General features: G+C 43.5%; 1 protein-coding gene across 1 annotated transcript; it reads right to left on the bottom strand.

Annotated features, from left to right (window-relative positions):
• Positions 1 to 510: 510 nt before the first annotated feature.
• LOC138766076 (cytochrome P450 2C8-like) lies at positions 511 to 22412 on the bottom strand. The gene is made up of 9 exons (XM_069943409.1): positions 22147 to 22412; positions 20347 to 20509; positions 15098 to 15247; positions 14616 to 14776; positions 11702 to 11878; positions 3278 to 3419; positions 2007 to 2194; positions 1401 to 1542; positions 511 to 834 (listed from the first exon to the last, which is right to left on the bottom strand). Exons 1-9 carry the CDS (start codon positions 22324 to 22326, stop codon positions 650 to 652), a joined length of 1488 nt encoding a protein of 495 aa, XP_069799510.1. The 5' UTR covers positions 22327 to 22412; the 3' UTR covers positions 511 to 649.
• Between the last annotated feature and the right edge of the window lie 553 nt (positions 22413 to 22965).

Below are 22965 nucleotides of genomic sequence, written 5' to 3'. Positions count from 1 at the left end.
CAGAAACGATGAGCGCAGGAGTATATACAGTTTACACACGGCGGTGCAACCAAAAGTTATCCAAAAGTAGATGACGTAGTAAATCAATGTTCATTTGATTTACTACGTCATCTACTTTTGGATAACTTTTGGTTGCACCGCCGTGTGTAAACTGTATATACTCCTGCGCTCATCGTTTCTGGTGTGGACTTGGTCTTCGGTCCTGTAGTCGTTTGACTACACTTCTGCATTTGCTTCTCCCACCGTCGGTGGTGATGTCCCCCAGTACAGCTGCGGAGTACACCCCTTCATGCTGCATTTAGAGTTGTGCCTAATATTTGCACAACCTACCCAGGTGAGTGGATCCCTGTCAGATCTTCCTTCCATCCACCTGGTCACTCTTTTCTACACAAGGAAGCGCCCCCTGTCTCCCCTCTTCTCATGCTCAAAGAATTGACATATCAATTCTTTCAGTGGAGGGCCACAGAAAGTGGAGGCGCACAAGCCCTCCCACAGACCGCTGTTTGACACTGAGGCAGGCGGGATTCTGTGGCAGAATTAAGCCGAATTTGCTCAGTGTGAACTAGACCTTACCGTCACTATCCTTAAAAAAATAGCGTAGCATTCCAGTTTTGTAAATCATAGAACTTTTTGGTTTTCAATATTTAACTCATAAACGAGGGATGGCCTTTATCTGGTATGAACAGGGTCTTGAAGCATTGGTGTTGGGCTCTGGTTTGATGCTCAGATTCTTTCTGTCTACAGTGGGCTCCAAGGTAAACTTTTGCAGTATAGTGGTTAGAAAAAGGAAGATCTCCATGCGAGCAAGACCTTCTCCCAAACATGATCGTTTTCCTGAGGAGACAGAATGAGCATATAAAATTGTTCGGAATTCCCATGTACTGTACAAACCAGAGCAAATAGTGGTTGAGATGGGCACTAAGAAATGCTTCATTTTCCCTGCGGGACCGAAGGAGAATTGAATACTTGCTAACGGATTAAATTTTTTGTAAGCGACCTTAAGCGATCACTGAGAAGAGTCTTCCTACTACAGACAATAGCTCAGATTTGCTGTTGGATCCTGCACAAATGTTGTGCATTCTCTATTTCTAACTATGGAAACTGTGAGCGCGGCTCCAGTGCTGAGAGTTCCGGCAGGTTCCCGGCTATCACTGATAGCCGGGACCCGCTGCAGATGACACAGGCGTAGCTCCTACGCCTGTGTCATCCTCTGCAGTAAATTCACGTCGCTGCAGCACCCGGCATAGGCTGCAGCGACGTTAGTTTACAGTGCAGGGAGAGGGTTAAGTTGCTATGTCTATTAAATGGGTTCAGATCCACTAGTCAGAGCAAAGTAAGAAAGACCTCAGAAAGCCATACATTTTTTGCTAGTTTGCTACAATGAAGCCATAATCACTTACCTACAGAAAATGGCATAAAGGCATCATTTTTCTTAAAGCAACCATTTTCAGTAAGAAAGCGTCCAGGTTCAAACTCTTCTGGGTTCTTGAATTGCTTGGGGTCTTTCAGGACTGAGGTCAGGACTGTAAACACCAAGGTACCCTGAAATTAAATGTATAAAATATGTCAAGCTAGAAAAGTCAGGTGTGATTGGTAGATGATAGAAAGACCAGACCCAAACATTGAGAAGATCAGCACATAATTTTTTTGGCCTGGGATATTCCTGAAGTTAGTGTATCACTGCTCACAGAATAATTAAAGATAAGAGACGTATAAGGAAATAATAAGATAAATATAAATATTTTCCCTTTAACCCCTTAACGACGCATGACGGGTATACCTGTCATGGGGCCGTTAAGGGTGATCAGAGAGGGCTCCCTCGCTGACATGTCATTTCTCCGAGCAGAGAGCGGCGGCAGCGGACGTTCGCGCGCCCTCTCTACTCACAGTGAGACACTGAGCACGGCGGGAATTCCAACGTTCTTGCTCAATGTGAACGGGGCCATAGGTAATAAACTGTGAATAGTGAAGAGAGTCAAGAGGTTGAGAAGAGAAGCATACAATACCTTAGGCATGTTATATCCTCTGAAGGTTGTGTCCTTACTGACAGCATGAGGAACTCCTAATGGGATGATATCACCAAATCTCTGGATCTCATGGATTACAGCTTCTGTATAGGGCATTTTAGCTCTATCTTCTATTGATGGACAGCGGTCTCTGCCTATTACATTGTCAATCTCTTTATGGATCTTTTCTGAAATGTAGACAAACAGAACAAAGGACAATGGGGAGGTTTATCAAACATGGTGTAAAGTGAAACTGTCTCAGTTGCCCCTAGCAACCAATCAGATTCCACCTTTCATTTTCCAAAGAGTCTGTGAGGAATGAAAGGTGGAATCTGATTGGTTACTAGGGGAAACAGCCAATTCTACTTTACACCATGTTTGATAAATCTCCCCCAATATTTTTAATCTAGTATTATAATTAGAGATGAGAGAAGTTTTCAAAAGTTCAGATCAGCAGGTTTGACGTACAATATAAAATTCGGGTCAGTCCGGAACTGCACTAAACCGATAGATGATTGCAGCCGTTTAGCTGTTTTACTGCGGTCTGCTGTCCCGTCCCAGTCAGTCAGTAATTGCCTGAGTGGGCTGTTACTTTTGTTTCAGGAGTGACAGCCTGCTCAGTCAATCACAGCACCGTGGCCAGTGATTGGCTGAGCGAGTTGTCACTCGTATTGTTATCTAACTAGCAAAGTTTCAAATGAATCTGAGTTCGGGAGGCTCAGCTCGCTAAATTCTAATTAAAGTTAGAGATGAACGAATTTACTCTAAATTCAGGTTTGAAAAAACCCCAAATGCTCTGTATTTGATTCCTGGTGGCTGGAGAAGATGGATGCAGCTCTATAGATGCATGGAAAACATGGATATAGCCTACGGCCTATGTTCTTTTTTATTTAAAGTAAATCTGTGGAACACCCTGACCCACACAAAACTGTTTTAAGTCTTAATAAATGCCATTATATAATAACTGTCTTTATTCTTTGTAAAAATGACTTTGTTTTCAGTGCAGTGTCAAAGAGGTGGATCCTAGAGCTTCAGTGCCCTAGGCCTGCCACACCTCCCTGCACATCCCACCTGCCCCTCTTCAGTTTAGCAACATCCCCCAGCCTTGATTCTCTGATGTCTTTTTTTTTTTCAAAATCCCCACATCGGCGCCATAGACAAGTGGCAAAAGAGCACTTATGTTTGAACTCCTCCCCCACCACCTCGGGGTCATTTCAGCTGCACTAACTTCAGTAGAGTTCAAAGCTGTCATTTGCACAGTGAGAGGTTACCTTGTATTTTTGGATATTTCATAAGTATAAGAAAACCATATCGCAACGTCAAACTTGTAGTCTCTGTTCCAGCAAAGAATAAGTCTAGTATTGCTGCTTCTAGATTTTCCTCATGAAATTCTGTGTCTGGATTCTTTTTTTCCTGGAAAATTTCAGTTTATAAATATTTTTATTATCATAAATTGTCAAATAGATAAATGTATACTAATGCATACTGTATACTACACAGGAGTCATATAGATAAATGCATACTGTATACTACACAGGGGTCAAAACAAGAACAAATAAAAAGGGGATAAAACAAAGTTGTGTTTGTAACAAACACTCTGTAGATGTACAGTGTCCGACAGGAAACCCCACAGAGCCTGTTGGTTGATTAATTGATGGCTTATTTTATATGTATTAGCACTTTGTGGCTATGCTAACACACAGTATTTTAAACAATATTTTTAGCCTTATTTTTTAGATTTCTTATGCTGTTTTATTTAAAAAAATGTAGAGTATTTTCAAACTTGTTTTTGGTTGAGGACAATGGGGTAAGCCTATGTATTCCAATAAAGACAATAAATCCAGCAATCCAGCAAAACATTATACTTTATATAGACATTACACCATAGTTCACCACACCACAGGGGTTCTGATGACGCGTTTCGAGTGCATGCATGCTCTTTATCAAAGATAACAGCGTTCACCACCAGTCATTTAAATATACACGTTAATCACAATTAAAAAGCACCTAGGGGGAGGATTTATCAAGACCGGTGTACTCGTACGCCAGTCTTAAATTAGGTCCTGGCAGAATTCCCTAAGAGGCACACACCTCTTAGTGAATGCGGCCCGCTGGGCACCCAATTCTGCGCCCAGCGTACCAAATCTACACCTGCCTCCAGCAGGCGTAAATAATGATAAACGCAGAGCGGTAGAAGGGCACGCCTTGTATTATATATAAAATATTTACCATACATAGACATGAACATTCAATAAAGTGAAGATGGGATTCTGGTACCTAAAACATACTGCCAATATGCTTCCCGGAATTACCTCCTCGCAACTTTGGAAGCTCTTTTACTTTTGCATTTGGCATGCAATTCTACAATTTCACTAATTCCACAATATCCTCTGTTACCCCTCTCACGAAAAAGAGAACACGAAGCACGAACAGACAGCCCTGGCACACCGACCTAACCAAACAACTAAGGCAAGTGTCCAGAGCTGCTGAGCGGCGCTGAAAGAAGACCCACTCCAAGGAACACTTCCAAACATACAGGCGAGCACTCCTTGAGTTCAAATCTGCCCTCACCTCTGCTAAACAGGACTACTTTTCTTCCCTCATATCTTCCTTATCTCACAACCATAGGCAACTGTTTAACACCTTCAACTCTCTTCTCCACCCCCCACTGCCACCCCCTACTTCCACCCCCCACTGCCACCCCCCACATCTCTCATCTCTGCTGAGGATTTTGCCACATTCTTCAAGCAGAAAATCGATGACATCAGGGTAAGCTTCACCTCACAGTCCCCTCAGCCCCCTCTTATGCCTGTCTACTGCCCATCCCCACTAACTCACCTCTCCACCATCACAGAAGAACATCTCTCCAAACTACTCTCCACATCACACCTCACCACCTGTGCACTTGACCAATTCCATCCCACGTTATCCCCAATTTCTCCTCAGCACTTGTCCCAGCACTTACCCATCTTTTCAATCTATCACTAACTTCTGGCATCTTCCCATCTCCATACAAACATGCAACCATCACACTCATCCTCAAAAAGCCATCCCTTGACCCTACCTCCTTATCCAGCTACCACCCCATCTCGCTTCTGCCCTTTGCCTCAAAACTCCTGGAACAACATGTCTACCATGAACTATCCTCTCATTTTTGATCCAACTCGCTTTTTGACTCCCTGCAATCCGGCTTCCACCCCTAGCACTCCACAGAAACTGCCATCACCAAAGTGGCTAATGACCTGCTTACTGCCAAAACCTTGCACCACTACTCTGAGCTCCTTCTCCTTGACCTATCTTTTGCCTTCGACACAGTTGACCATTTTCTCCTCTTACAAATTCTCTCATCCCTTGGTGTCACTAGCCTAGCCGTCTCCTGGATCTCCTCTTACCTCTCCAACCGCACTTTTAGTGTCTCCCACTCCCACACCACCTCCTCTCCTCGTCCCCTTACTGTTGGTGTTCCCCAAGGCTCTGTACTCAGGCCTCTTCTCTTCTCCATCTACACCTCTGGCCTGGGACATATCATAGAATCCCATGGCTTCAGGTACCATCTTTATGCCGATGACACTCAAATCTACCTCTCTGGTCCGGATGTCACCTCTTTGCTATCCAGGATTCCAGAGTTTCTTTTGGCCATATCCTCCTTCTCCTCCTGCTTTCTAAAACTCAACATGGACAAAACAGAACTTATCATTTTCCCCCCATCCCGCTCCACCCCCCCTTCTAATCTGTCAATCACTATCAGTGGCTGCACTCTGTCCCCTGTCCCCCAAGTCTGCTGCCTTGGGGTCACCTTTTACTCTGCCCTGTCCTTTAAACCACATGTTCAGGCCCTGACCACCTTCTGTTGCCTTCACCTCAAAAACATTTTCAGAATCCGCTCTTTCCTCACCCCTGACTCCACCAAACTGCTGGTATATGCTATCATTATCTCCCGCTTGTAATATCCTCCTCTCTGGCCTTCCAGCTAACTCCCTTGATCCCCTCCAGTCTATCCTTAACACTGCTGCCCAACTAATCCACCTTTCCCCTCGCTTTGCCTCTGCCTCTCCCCTCTGCCAATCCCTCCACTGGCTCCCCATTGCCCAACGTATTCACTTTAAATTGTTGACCATGACATACAAGGCCGTCCACAACCTGTCCGTACATCTCTGACCTGATATCCCGCTACCAACCCTCACGCAACCTTCGATCCTCCAGTGACCTCCGTCTGCGCTCCCCCTCGCTGTACCTCGTACAACCGCCTCCAAGACTTTGCCCGAGCCTCCCCCATACTCTGGAACTCGCTACCCCAACACATCCGGCTTTCATCCACCATCAAGCCCTTCAAAAGTAACCTGAGAACCCATCTCTTCAAACTAGGCTACAACCTACAATAACTCTGCACCACACTTGACTGGCTGCACTTTACCTCCTGTTTCTCTCCCTATACCGTATAGATTGTAAGCCCTCGCGGGCAGGGTCCTCTTCCCCCATGTACCAGTCTGTCATTTGCTTTCATGAAATGTGTTCTGATCTTGTATTGTTCCTGCCTGTTGCCTATCTATTGTAAAGTGCTCTGGAATTAAGGGCGCTTTATAAATTAATTATTATTATTATTATTATTATTATTATTCTTATTAATAATAATAATTTATTTATTAATTTTATTTAATTCTTATTAACCCCTTAACGACATTGGCCGCAAGTGTACGCCCCCGCAGGGTGGGCTTTAACGCAAACGCCCGATGTTTCCCCCCCCCCGTGCCAACGATCGCTGCTGTATGCTGATCAATACAGATCAGCATATAGCAGCTAAATTCAGCTTTCCGGGTCATCGGTGACCCGGTGACCCGGAAAGCAATGGCGACACCATTAGTGTCCTTGGGAAAGATGGCGCCGATGCCACCCCCACGATCGCTGTGATAGGCCGGCCAGTACCGGCCGGCCCATCACTGCGATCAAACTGTTAAAAAACAGTGTCCCCGGGTTCTGCACCCCTCAGCTAGGTTGCTGAGGGGTGCAGAACAGGTGAGTGTAGTGTAGGTGCACTATACTCACCTGATCCGGGCGTCCGGAGCGAAGATCTGTGGTCCGCGGCGTCCTCACGTCTTCGTCGGGTCGCTTCCGGGTTTCGTTGGGTCCGCGGCGTCTAATTTCAGAAATCTTCGTAAATGTTCGGCTCTTCGGGCTTCGGCGGGCCTCGGAAGTAGAGCGTTGCTCTACTGCCCCCTAGTGCCTGATCAGTGAATATTATTCACTGATCAGTTGCTTTGGGTTAAAAAGAGTTTTTTTGTTTTTTTTTGTCCCCAATTTTTTCTTTTTCTTTTTATGCACCGTAACGCTGCTGAGTGCTGATCAGCATTGCACGTAAGTGCGCCGCTGATCAGCAACTCTTCCTTTTTGGCGTAGGGGCGTTTTCCCCCCCTATATCCTACCGTCACTGTCTGCTGATAAGTGCCGCACATAAGTGCAGCATTTATCAGCAGCTCCTTTCTTGGCGTAGGGATATTTTTTCTTACTGTCAAAAAAACTTAAAAAACACTACATTACACCACACAACATGAAATAAAGTTTTACACTACACTACATTACACATTTACATACCCCGTATACCAATCCCAGAATAAAGATGGCCCCCAGGGTGTTTTCGGCATCGGATGCATACACTATTATTGCCTCCGACACCGAAACAGTCCGTGAGGATGAATGGGGGGGATCCTTTTCCCCTCCATTCATCCTCATCCTCATCATCCAGTGACGTGTCTGGGGGTAGCGTACGCTGCCCCCAGACACGTCTTTTCCGCCAGTACCGTTCCAATAAGAGATGACCGTATGGCATGAAATTTTACAAACTCTACGCCCGTGCATAGAATGGAGTGTGACATGCGAGCCTCCATCAGTCCGCCGGCTGGTGCCAGCTGCGGAATGCACAAAGGGTTATCCTTCGCCATTTCGCAGTGTTCACGTACCCTTAGACTGTATGAAGGAAGAGACACCCGAATCCAGCCCCAAGCTGCCCCACCCCCCATCCTCTGAGATAGTGGGAAGATCGTTCGGGACCTGATCTTCCCACTGCTGGATAAAGGTTACCACCTGTACGGGGATACCTTTTATGCCAGCACCCCCTCTTCCTGTCCCTCACTGCCCGAGCTACTGTAGCTTGCGGCACGATCCGAAAATATCAGAAGCAGTAATTAGTGCCCTAATATTTAGCAGCCATGGAGCGGACCCAGCACTTCTGGATATAAGGGGCCCTGTATCACACCAGGGCAACATTTTCCAGGTGACGTCCCCCACACTGGAAAACAGGAGACCCCAGAAGAAGTGCAGAGTGTGGCGTAACAGGGGGATCAGGAAGGACACCATTTTCCAGTGTGCCACCTGTCCTGATCACCCCGGCCTCTGCATACAGGATCGCTTCAAGGCGTACCACACGTCATTGGAGTTCTACATTTTCTAAATTACGCCCCTTATTCCTATTTCAGGGGTCAGGTTGATCCGGTAATTATTCTGATTGCCATTATGAAGTCAGGAAGGAATGTTTTCCCAGTGATGAAGCTATTGTCGTCTGCCTTACAAGGGTTTTTTGCCTTCCTCTGGATCAACACAGGTTGAATTTGATGGACTAATAAATGGCCTAATACCCCCAAATAAATTTAAATTGTCTCTTTTCCCCAGCTAAATAGATATGGCCGCCATTCCCATTAGAGGCATGCCATAATGCAATTACAAAGCCTCTGTGCTGCCAGGACAGTAGAAACTCCCCACAAATGACCCTTTTCTGGAAACTACACCCCATAAGGAATCTAACAAGGGGAGAAGCAGGGATATGACCCCCTGGTGACGGGCACATTTGTGCCGTAAAAATTAAAAAAAATTGTATTTTTTATTTTTACGGCACATGTTCTACATATGTGCCCGTTACCAGTGGGATCCATATCCTCACTGCACCCCTTGTTAGATTCCTTATGGGGTGTAGTTTCCAGAATGGGGTCACTTGTGGGGGGATCCCACTGTCCTGGCAGCACAGGAGCTTTGTAATTGCGACATGGCCTCCATCCTCCATTCCAGCCTCTAAATGGTGCTCTGTCCCTTTGGTTGCTTGCCCTGTGCCCATAAGGCACATTATCTCCACATGTGGGGTATTTTCGTACTCGGGGGAAATTACCCTACACATTTTGCATTCTTTTTTAACCCCTTGTGGAAATGGAAAAAGTCAAGGCTGGACCAACATTTAGTGTAAAAAATGTTTAATTTTTACACTAAATCATTGATCTTGTCTTGATTTTTTCATTTTCACAAGGGGTTAAAAGAGAAAAAAACAAATATAGTGTGTAAAGCAATTACCCCGAGTACGGAAATACCCCACATGTGGATATAAAGCGCCATGTGAGTGCAGGGTAAGCCTCCAAAGGGAAGGAGCGCCCTTTGGCTTTTGGAGGCTGGATTTGGCTTGAATGGATTTCGAGGTCCTTGTTGCATTTGAAAGGCCCCTGTGTTGACAAGACAGTTGAAACCCCCCACATGTAACCCCATTATGGAAACTACACCCCTCAGGGAATGTAACAAGGGGTGTAGTGAGGATATGGACCCCACTGGTGACGGGCACAAATGTGGAACAATGTGGCGTGAAAATGAAATATTACATTTTTTATACTATAATGTTGGTTTAGCCTTACATTTTTCATTTTCACAAGGGGTTAAAAGAGAAAAAAACACACAAAGTGTGTAAAGCAATTACCCCGAGTCCGTCACATTGTTCCACATTTCTGCCCGTCACCAGTGGGGTCCATATGCCCACTGCACCCCTTGTTAGATTCCTTGAGGGGTGTAGTTTCCAGAATGGGATCACTTGTGGGGGGTTTCCAGTGTTTTTGCAGCACGAGGGCTCTGTAAATGCGACATGGCACTTGAAATCCATTCCAGTGAAATTCAGCTTCCAAAAGCCAATTGGCGCTCCTTCCCTTTGGAGGCTCGTCATGCGCCCGCTTGGCACTTTATGTCCACATGTGGGGTATTTCCGTACTCGGGAGAAACTGCGCTACACGTTTGGTGTTTTTTTTTTCTTTTATCCCATTGTAAAAATAAAAAATGAAGGCTAGAACAACGTTTTAGTGTAAAAAATAGAATTTTTCCTTTTTTACGCCACATTGTACTGAAAATCTGTGAAGCATTTTTGGGGTCCAAATGCTCACCGCACCCCTTGTTACATTCCTCAAGGGGTGTATTTTTCTAAATGGTGTCCCTTTAGGGGTGTTTTTTAGGTTTTGGCACCCCAGAGCCTCTGCCAACCTTAAGCGGTACAGTCAAAAATGACCAAATAAAACGGAGGCATTGAAATTCACTAGGCGCTCCTTTATATCTGAGGCTTGTGTTTGCGTCAAACAATGCAATAGGGCCACATATGGGGTATTTCTATAAACTGCAGAAACGGGGCAATCAATATTGTGGTGCATTTCTCTGCTAATAGGTTTATCATTATGAAAGATATTGGATTACAATAAAATCTCTGCAAAGAAAATTAAAATTTTCTAATTTCTTTATTTCTGTGACTCCCCTAAAGGGTTAACACACTTTATGGATATGCTTTTGCAGAGTGTGGGGGGTGCAGTTTCTGAAATGGGGTGCCTTGTGTGGCTTTCTAACATACAGTCCCTTTAAATACACTTTTACACCTGAACAGGTCCCTAAAAATATCTGTTTTTGAAATTTTACTGAAAATTTGGAAAATTGCTGCTTATGTTTTAAGCTTTCTATTGTTTAAAAAAAATGAAAGATAGTTTAATAAATGCTGCCAACATAAAGTAGACATGTTGCTAATGCTATTTAATATATAATTTATGTGGCATAACCATTTTCTGTATTAGCAGAAAAGTTTCAAAGTTGGAAAAATGCATTTTTTCACAATTTTTCACGTTATTTTTTTTTTTTCTCATAAAGATTCGTTATAAGTATCGACTCCAATTTACCAGAAATGTAAAGTACAATATGTCACGAGAAAACAATCTCAGAATCAGCCGGTTAGTTAAAAGCATCTTAAAGTTATTAATGAATAAAATGACACTGGTCATATTCATAAAATTTGTCTCTGTCATTAAGGCCATTTCAGGCCCTGTCCTTAAGGGGTTAAAGGAAAAGTCCGGCGATTGCTAAAATCCTGCAGTCAGCAGGGGGAGCGGGGAAATTGATTACAAGTAATTGATTGTAAAACTCTGTCTCTAAATTAAGATGAATCATGTTGTTTAGTACACTGTTATTTACCTACCTAATTGTATGGCTTTTATACTGCACCCCACCAGGCAGCACGTCAGATGCAGGGTGCACCATGTGGGAAATTTTAACACTAAGGGTATGTTCACACTGAGTGATTCAGGCGGAATTCCGTGTCACTTCTGTCACTTTCATGAGCAGAGGCAGCGGACGGGTGCGCTCTCCCATAGACGGGCCATAGCACACTGAGGCATCCCGCCTGAATTACTCAGTGTGAACATACCCTACCGCCAACTGTGCAGCAAGCTCATCACTACACCAGACCAGAGAACATGGGATAAACTTGTGGAAGCCTTCATGGCAATGTGACCAGTAAAATAACATCCATGACTGGCCACAAGTCTCAGGCCTCTAGCATTCTCCACTTTAACAACATTTGGTCATCCTCCATGTATGTAATCCCCAAAGGTCTCCAAATGTAACAATATCTACAATCCCACCTCTTCCATCTTTATAAGAAAGCAATCTATGAAGTCACGAGGGCAGTTCTCATCCAAAGTGGCTCTGTGTGTAGTCACCATCTCCTTGATAAATTGTTTCAGATTATTAATAAGTGGAAAGATCTTCTGATGAGGCCCAGGAAGGTAGGGCGCTATGGTTGGGAACATGTTAAGTACCTAATTAAAAAGAAGAATAGAAAACATAAAATATATTTGTTTGTGAAGTATCAAATATATCTATAGTATTTACCTAAACTTTTCAATACCTAAGCTACAGTAAATCGACCTGTAAAATTATATGTTTTCATACTGATTTAGGCCACGTTCACACAACGTATATTTAAATGAAACATACATTGTTTTCGGTCTGTTTTCGGCCGCACAAAATTTACTGTGCAAACAATGTAAAGTGCGGCTCCGGCGGACTTTACATTGTCTGCAATGGCTAATTGTAATGCAGGCACACCCGAAAGGGATGCTCATTCATCCGGTGCTGCAGTATCGGCTGGGGTGAACTAAACAGACAGCAACCATTCTATGACACAGGCGTGTCATGGAACAACCACTGTCTTACAAATAAAAATTAGGCAGTTTTGTTGATTTAAATAACTATTCTCTTTTTGTGTATCAACAGCTCCATTACCAGGCTGTATGTTTCCATGGTTACTACAAAAAAACATGTAGTGTATCGTGTAGTCTGATCATGTGTTCTACAGTTCTTGTTAAAGGGGTTATCCAGCAAAAATCTTTTTCTTTCAAATCAAATGGTTCAAAAGGTTATATAGTTTTATAATTTACTTCTATTTAAAAAATCCCAAGTCTTCCCATACTTATCAGATGCTGTATGTCCTACAGAAAAATGTTGTTTTCTTTTTAGTCTGACACAGTGCTCTCTGCTGACATCTCTGGCCGAGACATGAACTGTCCAGAGCAAGAGCAAATCCACCTCTCCTGCTCTGGACAGTTCCTGTCTTGGACAAAGATGTCAGTAGAGAGCACTGTATCAGACTGAAAAGAAAGCAACATTTCCTCCGTGATATACAGCAGGTAGTAAGTACTGGAACACTTGAGATTTTTAAATAGAAGTAAATTACAAATCAATATAACTTTCTGAAACCAGTTGATTTGTAAGAAAAACATTTATGGGATAACCCCTTTAAATTACGTATTACCGTATGTATGTCTTATGCATGCTAGTAAGAAAAAAAGGACAGATACAATCTATATCATAAAAATGAAAGTCTGTCTCTCTGTCTGTCTGTCTGTCCTCTATAGACTTCCAAACGCCTGAACCCTTTGACCCCAAATTTGGCCCACAGATACATTGGGTGCCCGGGAAGGATTTAGCGAAGGTCCCGTCCCCGCCAGATGTACAGGAGGGGAGGGGGAGGGGGAAGAGCGGCGCCCCATAGAGATGAATGGGAAAATCTCCTCGCTGCAAACACAGGTGATATAATTAGCTGCAGCAGACACGGCAGTTGGAGCCTTAGCAACCAATAGGATTACTGCTTTCATTTTCACAGGGAGCAATGGTTGCTAGGGAAGCTGCCTCACAACATCCACAGTAATAACTGGTAGACCCCCTACTCCATCTATACAGTATATGTATACAGGAGCCCCTACTCCATCTATACAGGTATACAGGGCAGTATTACCAGCTGCTGCTGCCCTAAGCACTAAACCTGAAGACGCCCCATCCTCACTCACCAATTAGCATCAGGACTGGTAGGTAATAGCTCCACACGTCACATTTAACACCGCCACACCAGACCTGACCAATACCGCCATACTGTGACTGGATAACAACTCCATACCAGACCTGACCAATACCGCCATACTGTGACTGGATAACAACTCCATACCAGACCTGACCAATACCGCCATACTGTGCTGGATAACAACTCCATACCAGACCTGACCAATACCACCATACTGTGACTGGGTAACACCACCATACTACACCTGACCAATACCACCATACTGTGACTGGATAACACTGCCATACCAGACCTGACCAATACTGCCATACTGTGACTTAATAACACTGCCACACCGGACCTGACCAATACCACCATACTGTGACTGGATAACACTGCCATACCAGACCTGACCAATACTGCCATACTGTGACTGGATAACACTGTCATATCAGACCTGACCAATACCGCCATACTGTGACTGGATAACACCGCCACACCAGACCTTACCAATATCACCATGCTGTGACTGGATAACACTGCCATACCAGACCTGACCAATACTGCCATACTGTGAATGGATAACACCGCCATACCAGACCTGACCAATACCGCCATACTGTGAATGGATAACACCGCCACACCAGACCTGATCAATACCGCCATACTGTGACTGGATAACACCGCCATACCAGACCTGACCAATACCACCAAACTGTGACTGGATAACTCTGCCATACCAGACCTGACCAATACAGCCACACTGTGACTGGATGACACTGCCATACCACACCTGACCAATACGACCACACTGTGACTGGATAACACTGCTATATACCAGACCTGACCAATACCGCCATACTGTGACTTGATAACACCACCATACCAGACCTGACCAATACCGCCATACTGTGACTGAATAACACTGCCATACCAGACCTGACCAATACCACAATACTGTGACTGGATAACACTGCCACAGCACCTCCACCAACTATACACTACAGGTATACAGGACCCCCGAACTATATACTTTAGGTATAGAAGACCTCCACCAACTCTATACTACAGGTATACAGCACCTCCACCAACTCTATACTACAGGTATACAGGACCCTCTATACACATTGACACTTTATACCCAGGCAGCGCCGGGTACATTTTCTAGTATAGTATAATTGCACCCATACACAATATAGATATTTTGTGTTACTTACCTGTCCTGACCTAGTGTTAAACAGCTCAAAGATATCATTTATATATTTCAAGAGAGTCAAGAAGTTTTGGTTGTCATAGTCAAATCTTTCACCAAACACAACTGAGCAAATGACATTGGAAACAGCTTGTCGCATTATATATTCTGGGCTTATTGGAGAATCTGTTAATATAAACAGGAAGTCAGAAGACAGGAACTCATTGTTTTAAGTATATATTATAGTACATACATTGCAAAAATATGATAAAGATTACTGTACTGGGTGTTTCTATTAATTTTAAGGGATTTGTCAATGATTTAGCGTACGTTTCATCATTTCATAAGGATCAGCTTTAAAGTCTCAAAAATGTTAGGAAAAGAAGAATTCCACAAACTGAGCATGCATGTGCACAGGTAACTCTTCATAAATGGTTTTTAGTTAACAGCTATATAAATTATATGGCCAGTCTAAAAGTATGAAAAAAAAATATTTTCAGGACCCACCTTTGTCCTTCGTAAATTTTTCAGCGAGACATCGGGCTTCTTCCTGAATTCTTTCTTCAATGCTCCGTTTTCCCATTCCAAAATTTCTCAACGTTGTTAGAGAAAATCGACGAAGCATTTTCCACCTTTCTCCATTGCTGGCAATGACCCCTGTCAGTTTATGCATGAAGTTAAAGTGGTTGATCAAGATTAGATTTGTTCTTCTAAAAATAGCTCCACACATGCTCATAGGTTACTGACCAACCCTATCTACTTCACCACCAAACACAATTCATAAGCTGATTCAACATTGTTTGTGAGGTAAAGTACCAATGTTGTTCTACTCCTTGCTAGTTTCATATTCACAAATGACCTCTGCCTTTTCCCTAGCATGGCTCCTCATCTCATTCCTGGACCCTAGTGTGGTTTCCCACCATGGATGCTCTTACTCATGTACACCTGTCGCAAAAGCTTCTTACTCTAGCTTAAGTGGTGATGTAGTGTACTCTTAAGTTTCATCACTAGATGTCAGTGTTTTATATGTATACTCTTATGTATTGCACAACTGAAGTTAGCAAAAGGTTGCTGTTTTCTGTGTACCATGTGTTTTGCGGACCTATAGGAGATGCTCTTCACTTCTAGCCTATCACTCTTCTTCTTTCTCTTGCACACATTCCTCTCCACCACTCACAGGGTACCTTACTTAGCCCCTGTAGGAAGTTACTTGGTGGGAGGAGGTGTAATGTCAGTTTTTACCCAGATTCCTGTGGGAGAAGGACACACAGAGCAGACATCCCTGTTTTAGCCAAGCCAGGGCCTGACTCTGTCAGGACCCTTGTCCGGGACAAGATAGTGGGGGACATTTATCAAATGTCCACCCGAGGTGTACGCCAGGGAGAAGGAGCAGATTCGTCCCTTCTCCCCAATGGGCGGGCTGGGGGAGCTTGGGGGGTGTGACAAGGCAGGGAGGAAGTGTGGCCTCATTGCTCACAGGCATAAATCATGATGAAAATCTACACCTGCTGGAAGCAGGTGTAGATTTAGTACGCTGGGCGCAGGTTCTGGCACCTGGCTGGCCGGATCCACTAAGAGGCGTGCGCCTCTTAGTGAATTCTGCTGGGGGAAAGGGGACGGGGCCTTATTTAACCTTCCTCTAGTGTTAGCTTTCTGTTACTCTTTCTTATGTTAACTGGTCGGTTTTGACCCACGTCTTAAATCAGCCCTAGGATGCCCTAAAAACAGTTATTTATGATCCTATTTGTTTCTTACCTCTTAGTTACCTTGTTTGGGTTTCTTATCCATGGAAGGATTGGTTTTAATATTTATGTTGTGGCCCCCTCTGCCTTTCATTTGATAGCATACCATTCATTTTTAATATAAAAATATTGTCAAATGAACCTCAAGAGAATAATATAAACTTTAAAAAGTTTGTTATGTTACCTGACTATTACTGAAGGGTTTTAGAACACATTTCTTAAATGTAAAAAAATTATACATATGTATATTTTATATTATTAACTCTAGTAACATCTATGGTGTTACGGGTCACTTTTGACCCATATCTAAATACTTTATGAAAAAGGGAAAAAAAATGTTTGTTTTTTTATGGAACTTTAATACAAATAAAAGATAAAAAATTATATTAATATTAATAGCAATAATAATAAAAATTAGCTTTTCTGGGTCAAATAAACAAACAACAATCAAGCAAATCAAAACAAAAATCAAGTACTAGTTTTTAGATGCATGTGTGGCAAAAAGTGACCCTTTTTGTGTGTTCTTTGCAGAGGTATTTTTTGCAGGTGAAGCACGATGTGTTTGTCTTTCTGTCCTTATTGCTAGGGCGGACCTGACACCTCTTTCTTTTAGAATCAGGTGGTCTCACTGGGGTTGTGGCTGTTGTGGTTGATGTTGAGGCAGGGCTGGTTGAGGAGGATGCTGGTGATGATGCTCTTTGTGTTGCTGTGGGTGTGGACGAAGCACTTGTTGAGCTCTGGAGTTGTCGGACCAAGGCCGCAACGGCTGGGTCTCGGGGCACTCGTTCCCTTAGGTCAATGTGCGCCTTGACAAGGGATCGTCCTAGTTCCTCAAGAAACATCCTCTGCTTGTTTTTTTTCTTTGAATTCCATCCTTGATGAATGTGGGTCCACAACACAAAAGCATTGTATGCTGACACATCAAGGATGTTGTAAAATACAACCATTGGCCATCTTCTAGTCATTCGCTGGCAAGTGTAGGTGGCAGTCAGCTTGTCCAGGTTGTCCACTCCTCCTTTGTTTTTGTTATAGTCCAGGATGATTCTGGGCTTTTTGTCACTTCCTGATGACACAGCTGCATCTTTGTGAAGTGTGGACATCAGTATCACATTCCGTCGTTTTTGGGGCAGTATGAAACAACAGTGGTGGTGTCTGTACAAACAAACTTTGAAGAAAGTGGAGCCCTGTCCTTCATCTGCAACAATTCAGCGGGCAGCTCAGGTTTGTTTTCTTTTTCACTGTGCCCACCATGGTGATTTTCCTCCTGAGAAGTTCTTGTCCAAGGTCATAGCTGGTAAAAAAATTGTCACAAGTAATGTTGTGACCCTGCAGTCCAGTAGTCATATCGAGGACTACACGTTTTCCTTGTTTTTTTTCAGGGATGCCACTTGCAGACTTGCCTGTGTAAATCTGTAGATTCCATGCATAGCTAGTTTTTGCATCACAGGCTGCCCAGATTTTTATGCCATATTTGCCTGGCTTACTTGGCATGTATTGCCGGAAGGGGCATTTTCCACGGAAAGGGAGAAAACGTTCGTCTACTGTCACCTCTGGCCCTGGGTTGAACATCAGTGGAAGGAGCTGCACCCATTTCTCCCAAACATCCCTGATGGGAGCAAGTTTGTCAGATTTTGTTCTGGTGTCTCTGTTGTCAAATCTGAGGACTCTTGATATCATTTGAAACTTTTGAAGTGACATTGTTGCCTGGAAAATATTCCTGCCTGTCGATGAGTGGCCTCATTGCAGGATTTGTACACTCCAGCAAGGAGAAGAACACCAATGTAGGCATCCAGGTCATCATCATGAAGGTCATTCCATATATTGCCATGGACTTTTTTTCCTTCAAGGTTTGTCATAGCAATAATGACCTTTTTTATTGACAATGGCATAAACAGATCAAAACATGTCTTGATGTCCCTTACTCTTGTCACAGCAAACCTTGTGATCCCAGGGGTCATTTTTATGACATTTGCAGCATCTGCCCTGCCATGTACATCTGGTGGTACTGAGCTCCAACTCATCTTGCCACTTTTGGATTTGAATCTTTCAGGAGAAGCAGCTTCAGCACCGGTGACCTCTTCATCAGACTGATCAGAACTGTCTGTGTCTTCAGGTCGATACTCCACATCATCTTCCTCCTCAGAAACCTGTTCATCTGTATCACTTTGCTGCTGTGTGTCCTCTGATTCATTATCATCCAAAATATAATCCAGAATTTGGCTTGCATCTAATCTTCTCCTCATTGTTCAATGGTGTAAGCTGGAGATGTACTGCACTGCAAAGTACCAACTCTAAGCTGATTTGGCCATACATGCCTGGACATGTCCCTAATTCAAGTTGTTAGAGGTAGAGCTGGCTGTGGGCTGTTGGTTTATATTGTGTTTATGAGTTCAGTTTTGTTCAGTATTATTTTTTTACTCTTATATTACACCTGGGTCGAAATTGACCCCAACAACACAAATGTTATCATTTTAATAAGAGCATTTTACAATTTAGTAAAATAGTTTTATTTTATTGAATTTTGTTTAAAAATAAGTTCCTTACAAAGTCAAAAAGTCTTGATGCAATAAACAAATGTATGTAGAATCTGTATGCATTTAAAAACTAAAACGGGTCGGTCACGACCCTAACACTAGAGGAAGGATAAGACCAGCGTACTTGTACGCCGGTCTTCATAAATCCCCCCCCCCAGTGTGTTTAGTGAGTTGAGTTTAAGACACGTGTGTATGCAGATGCAACTAGAGACGCTCAGCTTTTTCAGTATTCCTACTATATATACTATATAGTGCTAGAAACTACAGAGGGAGAAGAGTCTGGGAACATCCTAGCCCACACCATGAACCAGTCTAAAAGGTGCAGGGCAGTATCCTGATATAGAAGAGGAACTAGCCTGAATAGGACAAAGTTACCAGAGGGTCTACGTATCCTATCTTGCAGTGCAGGAAACCGGGAAGGCTTGGAAACTTAGCTTCAACCAGATAATCAAGGCTGGGGCTTGTATGACCCTATTAGGATGAGTCCCTTGACACTGTAGGGCAGAAGGTGGTCAGACTATAGTCTATACATGGCTATAAGTAGTTCTCACTCTCAAATATTGTCTCAAGTGCCAGCAGAGTACATTACTACATTGGGTTGGGACTTCCTTGACAAACTCCTCTATGCTGCTCTACTATACTTTTAACTCTTCCAGTACTGCTACAACTACCTCTACTCTACTCTACTTCTTCAAGTTTCTCCTCAGCACAGACAAGTTCAAGCTCTACAGTCCATGTAAAGATTTATCTGTACAGTAAAGCTGTTCTATTTTTATATCACTTGGACTCTTGGAGTCATCTTTTCCTCCGTACCAGCGCCTATACACACCCTTTCTGTGGGTGGCGGTACCGATAGTCCACATGGGTCAATTACCACTCAGGACTACCATGACAAGAGCCCAAGGGATCCATCACGATCTGGCAGATCACCAACCCTTTCTGGGGAACACAGTCAGCCACTATACAAAGCAGATACCAACATCACACCTGTGTGCTGGACTAGCTCTGGCATCACAACACTTACATCTTTGGCTGAGCTGTCACAACCTTATCATACCTGTCATAACATCATCACGGTGATGCACCACAGTAGTATGGCTCTCTCTGTTATTATTGGTCCCCAGAATGGCTTCTATCTCTAATGCATCATGACTTAGATTGTGTCCTTTCAGTTTTTCCTGCCTTCTATCTAGTTATTGAGAATTCCCTCCTTAATGTTCCTTACAAGGCTCCTACTGCTACACTTTTCATCCAGATGAATTAGAGCATAGGTTCCTACTGAAAATGCTCAAAAAAGAGGTCTTTGGTTGGAGAAGGTAGAGGCTGCTTATAGACAGATAGCTTCTATAGACTATAATGGGAGGAGAGTCATTGAAAAAGTGGTCTAGATGGGAGAGGGGGTCCTCTCAAAGGGGTATTCTTTAATTTACATTGAAATCAGTCAGAAAATTAATAGCTAGACTTTTTTTTATTAGCTTACCAAAATCCTTAGAAATAAACTCTCCTGTTCCTAAGTCTCCTCTTTCACTAAATGCGTCGTTGCGGTCTACCAATGCCTCCTTTACTGCATCGTATCCAATCAGCACTATCGTCCGAAGGTTCGCTATGTGGAACGTGTAGACAGGTCCATATGTCTCACTCAGCTAGAGATAGAAAAGGTTGAAAAGTTATATATTACAGGTCTCAGCAGGAATCAAGAGGGGATATCCTGTTTTCCTCTTCTGAGCCCTGCAACTTCAACAGGAGCTTAAAGGGGTATTTAGTTCATGAGCTAAAAAATAAAATGCTCCCAAACCTCTCAAGTCTTACTCACTGAGCGCTGAGGGCATTTAGGGAGACACGGCCAGAGGACCTTTCCCCAGTGGTGATGTCAGAAGTGGGCTTGGCCTATTTTTACAGGGCCAGGCCGTCTCTGATTCACATGGGTGCCGACTCGGGGTGGGGGGGAGAGGAGGGAGACGGGGTGGACAGCCAGAAGAGGATTTTGCTCCACTGAAGGGGGGTGAGATGCTGTAAAACCGCTGAAACGTTACAGAAAGGTTAAATACTATATATTACCAACTCTCATAGCATAACTTTTTAATAGAATAAAAAAGTGTTTCAATGGAATATCCCTTTAAAGCGTAACTTTCATGTTTTTTTTTTTTTAATAGCAGAAATCAGTAGTATAAGCTTTTTTAAGAAACTCTGTAATAGGTTTTATCAGCCAAAAAAGCCTCCTTCTGTACTCAAGAAGCAATCTCCCAGCCTCCCCCCTGACTTCTTATCTGTGCATTATCAGGCAAATCCGTCTTCATTACAGAGAAGCCAATGAAGACGGGCTCTGCTCTCTCCATTGTAAGCCTATGAAGGGGGGAGGGGCCGAGGGAGATGAGGGAGCAGGAAGAGGTGACATGAAGGTCAGCTGTTTGGAGACTCTCTGGGCACCTAAAACGCTGGATTCAGGTTTCAGAAAGGTCAGTGCTTATCTATGAACTTACTGAGAGAAGATTGCAGGGTGTTGTGCTGTGCAGGACTGCTCCGTGCTCAGTCACTCCTAACAGCCCCTCCCTTCTCCATAGCCACATAATGGAGACAGAAATCCTGCTTCTTTTGCAGTGAGGGTGGGGGCTGGGAGATTGCTTTTTTAGTCCAGAAGTTAACTCTTTTAGTACATAAAACCTATTACAGAGTTTCTTAAAATCGCTTGAACTGTTGATATTTAATGTTTTCAAAAAAATGACCCTGAAATGACAGTTACGCTTTAAGTCTCAAGTCAGCAGATTGAGAAAGTGCAACTAAAGCCGATTTACCCCACTGCAACTCACAAGGATCAGGGAACCCATATTGGATAGAACCTTCACTTCATTTCGCAAAACTTTGCAAAACTACTACCTATTTGTGCCAAACCTGTGTACCTGCTAAAGCAATTATTCAAAAGTGTACCGGAGTACCCCTTTAATAAAGTTTGTTGGTGGTGTGGGGGGGGGGGAGTTCTTGTTCCAGGAGAATATTTTGTATATGAACTAGCATAACAATGGCAGATTACATGGGTTATTCCTATAGTAGTTCAGTACACAGTTCCCTCTCTTTAACCAGTGAGTTTGTCAGCAGGTTATAGGCTATTTAGAGTGGTCTATTATAAGCATTGTAATAAAATATTCCCAGCATCCTGTCATTTAAATTCCCTAAGACTTCCCTTTTCTATTACTGGATCATCCACAATCATGAGACATTATAGTAAATACTGTAATATAGATAGCTTCCTAATAAGGCTAAGATCACATACAGGTGTACATACCTTAATTAAAGACTGTGGTAGCTCGGTGGGGCTGATCTGAAGGATATTTCCCAGCAGGGGTAGAGGTGTGGGTCCTGGGGGTAGGTTACTGTATTTTATCTTCCCCCACCATTTAATGAGATATATTAAGAGAGTAACGCCAGTGACCAGGAGAAGCGTTGCTGCAATACTCAGAGCCATATTGTGTCCCTGTGATTTCAGCTCGGAGTGTACTATGTCCTTCTGTATTTATACATGACCAGGAACAGGGCAACAGTCTAACATGTAATCTATGAGAACAGACTGGGTGTGTTCAGAGTGCAGAGCTGCATTGCATAATACTGTACAGAGGAAAGAAATGATGCATCATGTTACCTAACTACAATAAATGTGTTGATGTGCACCTGTGGTGAATGCAGTAAACTGAGATGACTTTGCAGCATATCTATCAAATTGTTTCAAGTTGCGCCCATCCTCACAGACAATACATAGAAATCTTTCTCTTTATGTACTGCTTCTTTGTTTCAGTCAAAACTTGGACTGGGAGGAATGAGGAGTGTTTAAAGGGAATCTGTCAGCTTCTGGGCTCTTCCTGAGGTGCTGACAGTGCGATGAGAGATGGCAGTTCCCTAGTGAGCATGGTGCTCTTTGGTAATTTTCCGTGCTCTGAACCACCGCGGTCTCGGGTGCCGCTTGTAGCTGATCGCTGTGCCCGGTAATACAGTAATCAGATGCAGCTGTCAAATATGACAGCTGCATCCGATTGTCGGATGCAGCATTTCCCTGGTGTCTAGTGGGGGAGATCGCTCCTCCGGGAAGTTGTCCCGGAGGAGCGATCTC

The sequence above is a fragment of the Dendropsophus ebraccatus genome, chromosome 10 (assembly GCF_027789765.1).
Source record: "Dendropsophus ebraccatus isolate aDenEbr1 chromosome 10, aDenEbr1.pat, whole genome shotgun sequence".
In the NCBI taxonomy this organism is placed as follows: domain Eukaryota; kingdom Metazoa; phylum Chordata; class Amphibia; order Anura; family Hylidae; genus Dendropsophus; species Dendropsophus ebraccatus.
The sequence above is the reverse complement of the archived record's forward strand: the minus strand, read 5'-3'. Positions and strand labels throughout refer to the sequence as shown.

Excerpts from the sequence above, each read along its gene's own strand:
- LOC138766076 (XM_069943409.1), bottom strand. The coding sequence starts at position 22,326 with ATGGCTCTGAGTATTGCAGCAACGCTTCTCCTGGTCACTGGCGTTACT. Across the intron at positions 14,777-15,097 it reads AAAATTTACGAAGGACAAAG|ATTCTCCAATAAGCCCAGAA; the intron begins GTGGGTCCTGAA and ends TTATATTAACAG. Across the intron at positions 2,195-3,277 it reads GAAATATCCAAAAATACAAG|AAAAGATCCATAAAGAGATT; the intron begins GTAACCTCTCAC and ends TCTACATTTCAG.